Source organism: Diabrotica undecimpunctata, chromosome 4 (genome assembly GCF_040954645.1).
Source record: "Diabrotica undecimpunctata isolate CICGRU chromosome 4, icDiaUnde3, whole genome shotgun sequence".
Taxonomy (NCBI): domain Eukaryota; kingdom Metazoa; phylum Arthropoda; class Insecta; order Coleoptera; family Chrysomelidae; genus Diabrotica; species Diabrotica undecimpunctata.
The window spans coordinates 151,312,856-151,328,692 of NC_092806.1; the positions used below are offsets into that span (position 1 = coordinate 151,312,856).

Sequence of the window (15,837 nt, forward strand, 5' to 3'; positions counted from 1 at the left end):
GTCAAAATAGCAAGAGATAAGTCACCAATCGGCACAAGAAGTATCAGACGACCGCGCAAAAGATGGAGTCACAACCTTCCATAGAGGTACTAATTCGCTAATGAACAAGCAGAATTGCTTATAAAGATAAAGAAGAAGATAGTTTTTTAAAATAATAAAAAAACAATTAAAAAGTATTGTAGAGTTTTTACACTTAGTGATTTTGTTAAACCTTTACACTTAGTGATTTTTTTGTTTTATTTTTGTTTAAAAAATAATTCGTAGAAAAAATATATTCCGCAATTTGTGTATCGAGACAATTACGAACTCTCAAATTACGGAACCTATTCATTCATTCATTGCCATAATTTTCTCACTTTTGGGACAGACTTTTTACCACACTTAGTGTCTCATATACTATTTTTTGTATCTCATATACTTCTAAATTCCTTTTTGATTATTTGAAATCTAGTTTAAAAGACCACTAACATTGAATTGACTCGAATCATTTTTAAAGAATCTTGTTATAGCATCCGCTAAGAAAATCTGAGTAACGGAATTCCCCTTGTGTCGGCGTTGTGATTTAGTTCAGTGGAAGATCGGCACTATTAATAGAAAACGAGATCATAGGAAGGTAAATAGATAATGAGATGGTTTCAGCGTTGATTTGGCCTAATTATCGATTATTTTTGTATACGAGGCGAAGGACACGAACGAGATGCTAAGAAGTTACATAAGACACTAAGAAGTTTTGAGAAACTTCATTTATGTTTTCGTTATGGTTAATTCTCAAGTAATCTCAGTTTACTAATGTAAAACTAATTATTTTTTTCGTTACTTTATCTAGATTTCCTGTTTTCTTTATTATTTTGTCAGTCTTTTTATTCTTATCTTATTTTTGTTATTTGCATATCTTTAATCAGATCAACAGCTGTATTAATTCCCTACTAGTATTACGATAGTTATATGCTTATTATACTTATAGTAATATCAACTCTTGAACGCTAATTGATTTCTGTCTAGACACGTATAGTATGTATAATTTTACTAAGTATATACCGTGTATGAAGACCGGTTTTCCATTTAATTCTGATAACTTTATTACTAGTGGATCAAGTAAGCGAAGATATCTATTACAACATTTTACTGCTCTATTGTGTCAATTTACTGCAATTTAACCTGTAATTTAACCTTGAACTTACATCTCCCACTCAAAATCCTTAATTGTTATGTGTTTTCTGTTCTTATGTATGGAGCAGAGGCATGGACACTCACTGATGCGTCTTGCAGACGGTTGCAGTCTTTCGAGATGTGGTGGTATCGTCGCATGCTCAGAATATCATATGTACGTCATATCACTAACGACGCAGTAATGCAACGTTTACAAAAAGAACCTGAAGTCTTGAAATCCATTAAAGAAAGAAAGTTAACATACTTCGGACATATAGTGAGAAATGAAAATAAATACAGAATACTACTATTGATATTAGAAGGGAAAATAGAAGGACATAGAGGACCAGGACGCCGCCGAATATCCTGGCTTAAGAATTTGAGACAGTGGACAGGTATGACCACCACAGACCTATTTCGAACAGCTGCTAATAAAATACGATGGGCCATTGTGGTAGCCAACATCCATAGAGGATAGGCACTAGAAGAAGAAGAAGATTGTGTCAATCAGCGCTGCTCGACAAGTTTAATTAAAAAAACAATTTGTTTAATTTCGTGTGATGCGTGAAAGTTATGCCATTACAAGAACATATTATTATTAAAAAAATAAGGTTCCATCCCATAAATATCATTGAAAAATGATTCATGTTATCTAAAAACTGTTATCGACAAAGAAATATGTACGAAGTCGGCGATATATGTGCAGATCTTATTACCATCAAAAATGAATACTTGCCATCAGATGTTACATTTTTGTTGATGGTTAAAAATTAAATTATCTGGCATTATATAATATCTTAGTGGGAATTACATAGTAGGTGAATGGTCAATCGGCATCTTATGTAAAATGTTATTTAAACTCAAACATCACCTGAAATATTAGTAAATAAAACTGATTATATTATGTTTATTTTTCTTTAGTAATCTTACTAAGACTTGTTTACACGAATAGAGTTGTGAGGAGAGTAGAGTAGCGAGTAGAGTCGACTCTACTCGCTACTCTACCAAAAATGGCTTGATACCGTTCACACGAGAAGAGTTACAAGTATAGTACTTATGCTAGTATACTGTGGAGTAGGTGTTTGTTTAGTACAAAATGAATTCAAGAAAAAGAAAATAGATTCAAAATTGTTTAGCTACTGTTGCAAATGCATTTGTAACTGAGGTCGCTTTGTAACAAAGAAAAGAGTGGATGAGAGAGTGGCTTAAAAGAAGGAATACACACGGGGCCTCAGCTCTTTTATCTTGATAAGAATACATTTTTTATTTCTTATTGTATTTTTTATTAACAAGTAATAAAAACCTGTAACTTGCCCGTGAGCCTTCAGTTTTCTTGTTTCTTTTTGCACCTTTCATGATTGCTTCCATAGGAGTGAACCATTTCACGTTCGGAACGTATACATCGGCTGAACCTGAACCCCATTTTTTTATTTTTGTATTTTTAAACACTCTTGATTATAAGTGCACCTTATATTCTTAATTTTTTGCTTAAGCTTGTTTACTCCAAAGCCCCCTTTTGCCATTCTTTCGACGATTTCATCCTCCGCAGCTTGCCTCATACTTTTATTTCTGTAGTGTACGTACACTACCTAAATTCCATAAACACTGGTATTCGCCATACATCTCTACGAGTTTTAAAGTGAAAGTGAAATGAAGTTCATCTTCGGTGAACTTCATTTTCACTATTTACACAAAACACAAGTCCAGACGGAATAACAGCGTCCCTATGCACTCTCCTACCTACTCTACTCTACCACAGTTTAACCACAAAGTTCTTTTTTATACTATGACTCTACCAGAATTGACCGCGTTCCATGGGTAGAGTGCGCAGGCGAGTGGATATTTTGGCGGTGGCGGTGGTGGTAGTAGAGGAGAATTACTTGGCCTTGGCCACATGTTGCTAGTCACTCTACTCTACCACGTACTATGCACTCTACTTGCTACTCTACTGCGCTGAGCGTTTTTACGGGTAGAGTTACTCTACTCTACCAAGTACTTGCATCATTACTCTACCCGTGTAAACGGGTCTTTGTAATTAATATTTATAGTCCATTCAAATGTTACATTTTTTATGCTTAGCGTGAAATTAAGTTCAAGTTTTTGGGGTCGTCGTCCTGGTCCCCTGGCCGCCTTCTTGGAAAAATAAGGGGAAAGGGTTTTCGCGCTGTAACTTTAATTCTTGTAATGCGAAGTTTTAATAGTACGAAGTAATTTTTATTGAACTAAATCGTTTTTAAAAATAGTCCCGAACGGCATAAACCTATTAAAATCTTGTGTAAGTATTCTCAGATTGACTTCGGCAACATTCTTCTTTTTCAAATAATCGACCAAACTTTGCGGTATGGCCTAGTTGATTTTGTCCCGTTTATCGATTGTTTTATGATTGTAAATTGCGATTTTGTGGAAAATATCGGTTTGATATACAATGAACAAAAAACAACAAGATCGTGCGATCATCGCGTGTTTTATCGTTTAGATTAAAACGTAGATTGCATGCCTGTCGGTTTTTCGCGACGGATGAAATATTACAGTTTTACAACTTGTTTTTTAATTCATGATAATAGATTATTACGTTTCTATTTTGCAATACTAATGTTTCTTTCCTTATATGGATGAGTTTGTCATATTTTAATTGAGTCTCCGTTTATAATGCTGTATAATAAATATAATATACAGTATAGTATAAGTAAGTACCGTTTTGGAATTAAAAAAAGACGTGCAAAGATATGGCAATAATTTTATTTTTACATGAAAGCCTGTACCTTAATCTACTTTTCTACATAATTTCCGTGAATATTGAGGCACTTGTCATAACGTGGCACCAGTTTTTAAATTCCCTCCTGATAAAATTCTGCCGCCTGACTTGTTAACCACTGCATCACAAATGTTTTGACTTCGTTATCGTCTTGAAGACGCTGACCGCCCAGGTGTTCCCATTTAAATGATTTGATGAGATCTTTGGTCTGATTAGCCATATGTGGACGGGCATTGTCATGCAGCAAAACGATACCCTTACTCAACTTGCCACGTCTTTTGTTCTGGATTGCACGACGCAGATTTTTCAATGTCTCACAATAAGACGCTGCATTGATTGTCTCATTACGAGGCAGAAACTCCACTAGCAATACTCCTTTTCTGTCCCAAAAAACTGTGCACATGATTTTCCGAGCAGAAATTGTTTGCCTAAACTTCACTCTTTTGGGTGATGATGAATGTCGCCATTACATGGATTGTTGTTTCGATTCTGGTGTGACGTAGGCCACCCATGTTTCGGCACCAGTAACAATTTGTTTTAAAAAATCTTCACCTTCACTGTGGTACCGCTCAAGGAAAGTCAATGCACTGCCTAAACATTGGGTTTTGTGCAAATCCTTCAACATTTTAGGAACCCAACGTGAACACAATTTCCGGGTAATTCAAGTTCTCGGTAACAATGCGATACAAAACACTACGAGAATACTGAGGAAAGCAGTCGGACGATGATGAAATTGTAAAGCGTCTGTTTTCTCTCACCTTTTCTTCCACTTTCTGCACCAAATTTTCATTAACGACCACTCCGTTCTTCATCATGCACATTTGTGCGGCCATCTTTAAATGCTCTCACCCATTTCCTTACCATTCCATCACTCATAATGTTTTGTCAACAATCATAAACTTTAACGATCTCACGATGAATATCGATCGGTTTTACGCCTTTAGCACTAAGAAATCGTATAACAGCCCGTACTTCACAATCAGCGTGACTCACGATTGTTGGAGGCATCTTAACACTGGAGTAAACAAGTATACAATGAAGAATCAGACTAATGGCGTCAGTGCGTAGACAAGAGATGTAGGTAACCAGCGCTCATGCGCGAAACGCCGACCGTAGCGCTGCGGCGGCGGAATCGCAAAACGGTACTTAAAAAACATCCCTCGTATTTTGTTCCTTTTCATTAATTTATATAAACCTTTTGTTCGTTTGTTCGTTTTGCATGGACTTACGAAGGTGACGTGAAAAGTTTTTCTATTGAGAAGTTAAAATTAAATTTTTTATTTTTAAAAACACATTTTTATCTAATTTGATGACTTTTCATGTTTCTTCAGTAACCGGAAGATATTGCTGACGTTCTATGTATAAGAAATTTAATACATATCCATTTACCTTCTTCTCCTTTTTGTGCTTTGAAATGTCCCTATATTTTTGATGTTACACCAGTCCCTTATGTTTCTTCAACTAGGCATGTTTTTTTTTCTTTCTGGGACTCATTGCTCTGTACCTTTTCTGGCAAAATTAGTCTGGGAAAATATTATTTGCTTACACTAAGGATATGGCTAAGATAGGAAATTTTTGTCGCCATGCTCACCATATCAACAACAGAAGAAATTAAAAATGTATGAATCCACTCAATATTTAAATATTCACTCAATCTAGCTTAAAAGCAGCTTTAGGCTATCTTCTTCTTCATGTGCCTTGTCCGTTCCGAACGTTGGCAATCAACATGGCTATTCTGACTTTGTTTACGGCAGATCTGAATAGTTCAGCAGATGACAATCCGAACCATTGCCGCAAGTTTTGGAGCCACGAGTGTCTTCTCCTCCCTGGACCCCTTCTGCTGTCTATTTTCCCTTGAACGATCAGTTGTAGTACTCTATATTTATTATGTCTCAAAACGTGACCCAAGTATTCCAACTTTCTTTTCTTTATACTTATTCCTACCTCTCTCTCTTTACCTATCCGGGGTAGTACTTCTTCGTTGGTCACGTGCTCAGTCCAGGATATACGTAATATACGTCGGTAAGCCCACATTTCGAAGGCCTCTACTTTTTTCATCAATGTTGCGGTCATTGCCCACGCCTCCATTCCATATAACAAAACCGGGAATACATAACATTTCAGAAGTCGAATTTTGAGAGGTAGGGTGAGGCTTTTAGAGGTGAAAATTTGCTTCATGCTAGTGAACGATGCTCTTGCCTTTTCTACTCTTATACGTATTTCCTTCGCTTGATCCCAATTTGAGTTAACTGTTGTTACCAAGTAGATGTACGAATCCACGTGTTCAATTCTTTCATTGTCTAATATTAGTTGCGGTGGTGGTTGTTGGGTTTTGCTTACTAACATCCATTTGGTTTTTGTGATATTTAGTCTGAGTCCGTATTGTGCACTTGTTTTTTGTATCTTACTCATTAGGCAACTCAGTTCCTCCATGTTACTTGCTAGAATCACAGTGTCATCAGCATACCTTATGTTATTAATTATTTCTCCATTTATCTTTATGCCTTCTGTGCTTTCCTCCAGCGCTGTCTTTAGGCTTTAGGCTATACCTGTTGTTTTTATACTTCTATTCATGTTTGACATTATGCGGTCTTGAAAGATACCAATGAGAATTTGGCAATGATTTTTCAAAAATTTAAAATGTGAAGATCGCCGTTAGCAAATGTGTGGAGGTTTGAAAAATTTGTGTAATGCTGCTTGGACAACAAGCTGGTTATACAAATTTTTATGTCTGGGACAGTCGAGACCGAAAAAAGCACTTGTAAATGGATGGGATTGGGAGTCAAGGATGTCAATTTTATGCAAAAAAACTTGCAAGTTACCCCCAGAAAAAATATCCTTCATAGCTAGTCCTTATGAAACATTTTAATTCTAATTAATTTTAACAAAAAAAGTATGTAATTTTAAGAACTCTTCAACCCTTTTACAGTAAAAATCAATATGTTATATTTAAAACCAATATGTTGCGATTCTTATCTATTTTGAAAGTTTTTTTTTACATTTTAGCCAACAAATATTTTTTGTATAAAAAATATAAAATGAATCTGTGATAAATCAATTTGTTCCCAGATTTCCAGGGTTTAAAATTGTTGCAAATTAAATTAATAATTCATACGAACATCCCAGAATTTTTCCAAAAGTACGTCCGTCAGAGTCTTAAAAGGCAATAAAATAAGATTCGGCTATTATTAACCCTTTCAGTCACTGAAAGACTTCAACCTAATAAGCATGCATTGTACTGTGACAATGATCTTTTACAAATTCTCATCCAAAAATCAATACTTGTTGCTGGTACTGCTAGGATCAATATATTTCCTAAACCACCTCTAACTGATGTAAAAGATTTTTCAAAAAACAAGAGTGGATCAACGGAATAAATTATCTCTTTAGATGGAATCATAGTAACCAGATGGTTGGATAACAAGCCAGTGATAATGGTTTCCAACTTCGTTGGGGTTGGTACAGAAGATGTTTGTAAAACGTTGGAATAAAAAAACAAAATGTTTCATTGAAGTCAGTCGATCCAAAGTTATACACAAGTATAATAAGTCCATGGGTGGCACAATTAAAACATGCTCTTATTCGACTTATTTTCCATGCAGTTGACATGGCCCTAACAAACTCTTGGTTAAAGTATAAACGAGTCGTGCATACTTTAGGAATTTCACAAAATGATATCATGGTGCCTTCTACACTTTAGGATGAAAGTTGGTGAAGCCCTTATAAAAGTCAACTCTTTCAAATAACCGAAAACGGGGAAGACCTTCAAGGGGAATACAGCTAGTTCAGTAGTAGCTGCAAAACGCTAAAACATTGAAATTAGACCTCTTACTGAGGTGCAATTTGATATTGTCGGACATTTTCCAGAGCACCTTTACCTTTAAGATGCAAAAACCATGGTTGTACAGGAAAATCAAGAAGGAAATGTGCAATGTCCATTTGTGCCTTCAAAAGGAAAGAAATTGATTTCTTACGTTTCATATGAGCCAGTTTTTTAGATTTAGGTACTTTTGAGTACAAATAAACCCATAATATATTTTTTATAATATACATGCTATATTTTTATTAATGGCAAAAAATGTTATATGAAGTGTTCTAAGTACATTTTAGGCAAAAAATATCTTTTCGTTTGCTGAAAAAAAAAAATGGTACTGAAAGGGTTAATAAGTAGGCTTACCATAATAATGAAACTCTTAACCGGGACAGTAAATGGTGGATAGGGTATAGTATAAAAAACGATTAAGCTGCTGCCAAAAAATTTTAATAATATCATACCTATTTTTTGTACCATTCATACTTCTCGCTTGTATGTACTTTCTTTAATAAAATGTTATTTTTTTTTTATTTTTTCGTAAAAGTCGTTACATGTCATGTTAAAGTTTAATTTACAGTATAGTAATGCTTGTACGGTAGACTCCAACATACGGCTTCTATCGTCCGACCAAATATGTTTCATCATCGAGAAGACACGCTCTAAAGGAGCGGAGGTGCCTGGTAAGCACAAAATATATTGCACCATTTTTACCAGGTTGGGTGTATCGATGAGTTGTTCATGAAAATGTTTAAATAGTAGAACCCATTTTTCAATATAATCAATTTGTATCGTCGTGGAATTCCATTCATCATTCTTTCATGCTATAAAAACTTTCGTAAGTGACAGCTCGTCAACAAGGTTGTCAGTATTAATATTTTGTCGATCGTCCGAACCGTGTATTTTGTTAATTGAAATTTATGAATATCCTGGCTACTACCAAGATTCTTTAATAATAATTGTTTCGCTCTTTGTGGTACAAAATTGCTGTCCATGCGTTCTTAAAGATTAGATTTCAATCGTCTTAATTCCAAAATAATGTCAGTCGCAATTACTTCACTTTTTTCCATGAGTAGTACAGTCTTGTTAAAATTGTTTAATTGTCCATGCACAAACCAAAAATATAACTCACCCGTTTCACTTTTAAAAAAATCTCGCATTGCACGTGGACGGTTATCTTGGGAAAGGAAATATGCTTTTAGTCCTTCGAATATATTTAGAATTTTCTCAATTGCCGGCAAAAGAGAAAGAAATTTGGTACTTCCATGTTGGATTAGGTTTTTATATTCCACATCTACACATTCACAGAATTCCTTCAACTGAGTTACTCGAACTGTGTAGATATGAAAATGTTTTTATATTGTGACAACTAGTGCTTCAATTTCGATTGGTAAACCACCCACAGCATTTTGAAGTGCATTGTGTACAGTGGGCCACATCCAATTCCTACAATATCTACACCGAGTTCTTGTTTAAGTCTTATGTAAACATTATTTTATCCTCTTCTATGCACACCTCCAAAATTTGTATTACAATTGTCGCCACAAAATGCAGCTACTTTTTTTGTAATGTCATGACGACGTAATGTTGAAATTACATTTTGAGTCAATATTTCCGATGTCTCACCCTGAACGGACTCAAAATTCAATAGTTTCACAAGTACACCTTCTAATGGTAAAAGGTATCTAACAATAAGCGGTGCCAGTTTGATGTGCTTTTTATTTGAGGTGTCGTTAGAAACACTTACGAAAAAAGCCTTCTGTAAGTCGGTGTGTAACTCTGACAAAGACAAAGGTGCCAACATATTTAAAATGATCGCTTCACATTTGGTTCTCGCAACCCCAAATTTTGATTCAAAAAATTTTGAAATCAATTTCGACGTACAATCAGATGTTTTGAAGCTTATATCATGCATTGCCGTGTGATAAGCGAATGTTGCCTCTTTAGCTGCAATAACTAAATCGTTTTGAATGGGATCATCATTTTTAAAAAAAATTTTGATAGAAGAAGTACTTGCAATCGCCGTTACACTAGTATTGTGTTTTGCACACTTTAAGTGATCTTTAATATCTGCTCGCCCACCGTGTGAAAATTCTGAAAAACATTGCTGGCATTTCATCCTGCTATTGTCACTACAAAGCTTTTTTATAAAAGGATAATTTTTTTTAAGTTCACTTGTGAATTTGCAATTTCTTTTCGGCATTTTAAATCAAACACAGCAATTAAATAAAACACGAAATATTTTCGTATTTTACCACCGTTCACAAAAAAACGAAATGTAATCGCACTGCAAATGATTAGGGTAAACTGAGATCTGTTTTTTTAATTCATTAATTCTTGATTTTTTTAATGATTGTATTCGTTCACGACTCACTGAAATAATGTGTTTGAGAGCGTAGGCGCAAAATTGCTTTTTAAATGCATTAATTTTTTTCGAATCCTGAGAAAACTAACAAATATTTTTGAAAAATTTAAACGCATAATAAGATATTACATTATTACCGAGGGCCGAAAGTCCCTTAGAATAAACAAAAAGTTTTTTTGAATGAGATATTTGAAATTAAAAATCACACTAAATTTTCTCTTCTTTTGACCCCTGTATCTTATTAAAATAAACATTATAGAAGTTTTCCTGGACTTTTGGCCCTCGGTACTAATGTAATCTTTCATTCTGCGTTTAAATTTTTCAAAAATACTTATTAGTTTACTCAGGATTCGAAAAAAATGAATGCATTTAAAAAGCATTGGCCCGAAATTTTGCGCCTACGTTCTTAAGAAATGTGATACGGTGAATTGCTGAATTGGTCATTTTGATGATTTCGAGAATTAAGCACGTCTTCTGTGGGAACCCTATTAAAATATCTTATCAATCAGATGTGCAGTCATCATTATTAGAATTGTTTATATACTACGAACGTGAATAATCTTATTTATTATCAGTAAATATGAATCCAGGAGGAAAAAAATCATTCGTGTGAAATCACTTAACAAAAATTCAAAATTACGACAGTTTTGTCAAACCGGGACAAAATGACAAACCGGCCGGGACTCCGGGACCGATGTCTAAAACCGGGACAATCCCGGTTAAACCGGGACTTATGGTAAGCCTATATAATAAGGGTTAGCTTTATATTCCTCAAAACCGGCGGGCACAGTAAAATCTTAAATTCGCAATATTTTTGGCTACAGAGTCTATTAAAATACTTATTTGATTTGAACCGCCTCTGCTGCAAATTTCCTTAAAATTATGATTTATTACACCGTCTAGATTGCGAAAAGCTTATAATTAATGTTAAAATGTCACTAATTTTATGATACTTTTTAAAGGCGAAATTTCCACAGCAAAAAACTAGGCTAGTAAAACATTTCTTATGCTAATACATATTTATTAGTTAAACTAATTTATTTTCTTCAATAAACGTATATTTACCTTAAAGCTGTGTTTATTTAATATGTTAAGAAACGAATATTCTAATATTGATATTGCTTTTACAGATTTCTCGACTGCTTCTCAATAAGAGAAATTCACCCAGTTTGGAACAAGTTCTTAGCGCCTTTTCTGAAATCGTTCAATTTGCCGTAAGGAGAGTGTACTCGTTATCAGGTCAGTCCGTCAACGATCTGTCGCAATTTTTCGACAATGACGACGTTTTCTTTATATACGGAAACGAGAAACCCCAGTCCACTGATTTCGAATTGGAATTTGAGGAAACCAAAGCCATACACTCGTATAAAAAGACGACTATACATAGAAATGGGTAAGTTACGCATGGCCTTATCACTAATTACTTGAAATATATTTAATTGTATTCACATATTAATGTTACTGGATGAAATTCCATTCAAAATACTGTTTCTTGACATTGCTCAGTAGATCTCATGTTCTTAGACACCCAATCTAACGTTGTAAATATAAAGATGTAAGTCTTTTGTGAAAATGGTGTTGAAAATATGTGGTTCTTTCGTGTAACAAACAATTTTTAGTGACCATGAACTGCAATCTGATGTTTTCTATTTATCGTTACACTTTAATACAGAAAAGTCACCGCATTATGTAACTACTAAAATTGCATGGTTTTTGGAGCATCTATTAGAACGATTTCTTTCCATATAAATTATTGTACATATAAACGTACTGTTCAATATAAACAGTGGCCCACCTAAAACATTCTACCCTGCTATTTGACAAGATTTATTACATTTTGTGAAAATGCTGAAACAAGTCGATATTTATTCCAATGTGAGCATAGTTTAAACGTAGTCATTTATAAACCTCTTCCCTTCCAGTTCAACAGTCCCTTATTTTTAAATGGGGAATAATATAATGTATAAATCATTAACGACGATTCGATGGAGTATTCGGCACCCAGGATTTTTCTTCTCCATTTTTGTGAGAAAGTATTAATTTACTGAAAGTATTACACTCGTTAAAAATTAAAAGCAACGCCTATGTTTCGCTAATGTGCCAAACTTTTCCCTTCGCAAAAACTACATTAAAACGAATTTTGCGATAGGAAACTTTGTTTCCGATTGCTGTTGGAAAACAGTTTATCGAATAGTCATAAATTGTGGTCCATCAAATTTCATACAATTGCAAAGCCACTTTCCATTTTGATAAATTTATGAAATAATTTCTTCTCTCTAAAATTATGAAACTTGTATTAAAAAAAAACGGATCAGGCGGGAATTAAAGCAGGAATAAACCTTATACTAGATAATGGAATGGAAATATCAAATTGTAGAAAATATAAATAAGCCGTTATAGAGAGAAACCTACACGAATATGTAGGTCTATTAAAAATTTTAAGTCGAGAAATTGAAGATTTAGGGTAACTTTTAATCCTCATAACTTTTTACACGGTGCATAGCTCCCTAGAAGCTGCACATAAATACAAAGTTTGAACCTATTTCGACAATTTACTATTGAAAAAAAAAAAATGGAAGAAACTTCCTTTTTCATTGAGTGAACAAGCAATAAACAAATAGCTTTTTCGCCCTTGCAGAATCACATCCACATAGCGGGCGAGTACGTGTTAATTACGTGTGTTAAAATTTCAATGACTGCGAATTTCCCCAATTATTTTATGTCACATATTTATCTTATCGAAAGTCTTCTTCGTTTTGTTCAATGCAGTAGTTCTTTAGGTTAGGCCACCGTCTACATCAGTTGTTTCCTGCAAAGGTTTTCTCTTTTTTGTCCGCACTAAGCGATTAACGAACAGCCTTAAATAATATGTAAATATAAGAGATTTAGTAAAAAAATAAATATGCTTTTTTTATTTTAGCGGGGGTCCTAAGCCTAAAATGCCTAAAAAGGAATTGAATCGAACCTATGAGTCTGAGGAGAGCTTATTAAAGAAATTAAGCGAAGAAACTAATTTAATTTTACCAGTTCCTCTTAAAAGTAAATACGTAGTAGGAAGGAAAGTTATTGGAGATGGTAAGTATGAGCTGATATTAATTTAATATGTGTCAATATTGCCGTTTTTTCTACTTTTATAAATAATGCATTGTCGATCCATCCATTTTCTCCAGCACAGTGTAGAGTAATAATCTTTTGTCCTTTATGGGATTGGATTGTATTGTATTTGAACATTTTTTATTTTTTTTTTACGGTATCATGAGTATCAAAGAAGGCCTCATCTAAACATACAATGTTTCATTTTATTTTTCTTTATATTGTTATAGTTCTTATATATTCGTTTCTTAAAGAATTTATTCTATTGCTTTCCATGAAAGCATGAAGCTTATCTACGGTTTTAGATATAAATTTTTTACCTTTGAGGAATAATCGAATAATCTTGCTGAACAAGAAAGAATGTCTTTTTAAATCAATTCACTTTGAAGACTTTCAGTTGGAAGAACATTCGCTGCGAGCATTTTGTATACTTTTCTTGCCACGGGTTCAATAATGTGACTCTCTGTGTTTATGAACTTTTCCACTATCCTTTTTCTTCTTCCTAAATGAAGATGTTCCTCCCATCTTTTTCTTATAGTGCCTATTCCAGACTCTATCTTAAACAAATGCTAATTATAACATCCATAATGTCACGACTTTAAAATTCCCTATATCCAGACTCGACGGCCTGACCTATTCATCAATTTAACACTTAACTTTTCGCTACGATATGGTCCTTCGAGCCGAAATATCTACGACTAATGATTTTTTTATATCAAGGATAAATTATTTCATATTCTAGTCATATGCAAGAGCTGTTGAGTAAGTGTTGAGATATAGAAACACTCACGGAGTAAACAAACTCTTTCTTTGTTTTTAATTATCTCTCGAAATTTGAAAATTCTCGTAGTGTATTTTAGTACTTACTGTTTCGTTATTACTTTTCTTATGTAAGTTTTTTTTAGGTAATTTTGCAATAGTGAGACTATGTCGAGACATCACCACAAACAAAGAATATGCTTTAAAAATAATAGATAAATCAAAATGTAAAGGAAAAGAGGACATGATAGAAAACGAAGTGAAGATTCTCAGGAAAGTGGATCACCCCAATATTATGTCGTTGGTAGCCGACGCAGATACCAAAAGTATTTTGTATTTAGTTTGTGAATACGTCACGGGTGGTGATTTATTCGACCAAATCACAATTGCTCAAAAATACTCAGAGGAGCAAGCAGCCTTAATGATTAACAATTTAGTATCAGCTTTAGCCTATTTACACAGTATAAATATAGTACATAGAGATGTTAAACCCGAAAATTTATTAGTAGAATTAGACGACGACAATAGAGTGAAATTATTAAAGTTAGGAGATTTTGGATTAGCCTGCGAAGTGACGAAGCCTTTATATACTGTGTGCGGAACTCCTACTTATGTCGCACCAGAAATTTTGGCCGAATCAGGCTATGGACTCAAGATCGACGTATGGGCTGCCGGCGTTATCCTTTATATACTCCTTTGCGGCTACCCCCCTTTCGTTAGTCAAGACAACGACCAAGAAAAGTTGTTCGACTGTATTTTATCGGGCCAATACGATTTCCCCGAAGAATATTGGCAAGACGTCTCGTCCTGCGCCAAGGAACTAATCCAAAATATGCTTCAACTCGACCCAGAACTCAGGTGAGTGTTTAACTACTTTATTTGTTATTTTAAGTGAAAATGTTGTAAATAAGTAATATTTAACGTCAGACATGGGAAAGTACGGTCCGAAGGCGAGACCTACGACACATCATTTTGAGTAACCCCTACACTTACACATACGACATAAAATGTATTTTCTGCGCAGATGTAATAGAATAACGGTTTCTTTCACATCGCGTTCTATGTACTGTATTATCGCATCTAATATTGACTAATTTGCGTCAGTGTAGTGCCGTTGTAGATATCTGTAGATCGGTAGCATAGCGATGTGGAGTAAAACGCGTGTGTTACTCGGCTAAGTTCGGAACGAATCGGGCGCTACCATTTTCGTTTTGTCTGATGGCACATTTGTAAGCGAAATTGAAATTTAGCAAGGATATATATGACTGTTAATACAATAGAGTTAAAACAACTTTTATGGTCCGAACATGTAATGAAAATGAAACGCAAAATATATGGCAAATAGAGCACAATTCGTCAAACCTTCCGTGTATGAATCATTATCAATAGACTGTTATAGCGTTCTTTCTGTTTTCCTATGTCTTCAGACACTCGGGCCGATACAAACTCATACAAGGAATGGAGAGAGGATGTGTCATGCTATTTCACACTTCAGTAGCCTACTTGGGACTGCATACCAAGTATACACACATGTGGCTTGAGAAGTAGAGAATTTTAATTACCGGATAAGATAATCCGTCTCCAAATTCTTAAGTACCATAACTAAAGAACGCATTTTTACCGTAAGACTTTTTTGGTTCTGTTTCAGATAATTTAATAAAAACCATAAACTTTTTCATTAAAAAAACCCAAAATTTTGTGTTTCTGCGTTTTATACACTTACCCGTATAAACAGTACGCCACTGACACACAGGAAACTTGTAGATATATCCTTTCTAATCGACACTTTAAGAAACAAATGCACCTTCCTGGTCTTTTATATATTCTGAGCTGTAACATTATTCAAATCATGAATGTGTTGCTTGTGTGAGTCCATTTCAAATAGGTAAAAGAAATAAAATTAGA

At 34.3% G+C, this 15,837-nt stretch overlaps 1 protein-coding gene across 1 annotated transcript in view; it reads left to right on the forward strand.

Moving 5' to 3' along the window:
* Positions 1-15,837, forward strand: part of LOC140440207 (serine/threonine-protein kinase GA29083) — a 71,022-nt gene that overhangs the window by 44,567 nt on the left and 10,618 nt on the right. Inside the window, exons 4-6 of the mRNA XM_072530551.1 lie at positions 11,211-11,473; positions 13,001-13,155; positions 14,079-14,790. Coding sequence (XP_072386652.1) covers positions 11,211-11,473; positions 13,001-13,155; positions 14,079-14,790 — 1,130 coding nt within the window. The remainder of the gene's footprint in view (positions 1-11,210; positions 11,474-13,000; positions 13,156-14,078; positions 14,791-15,837) is intronic.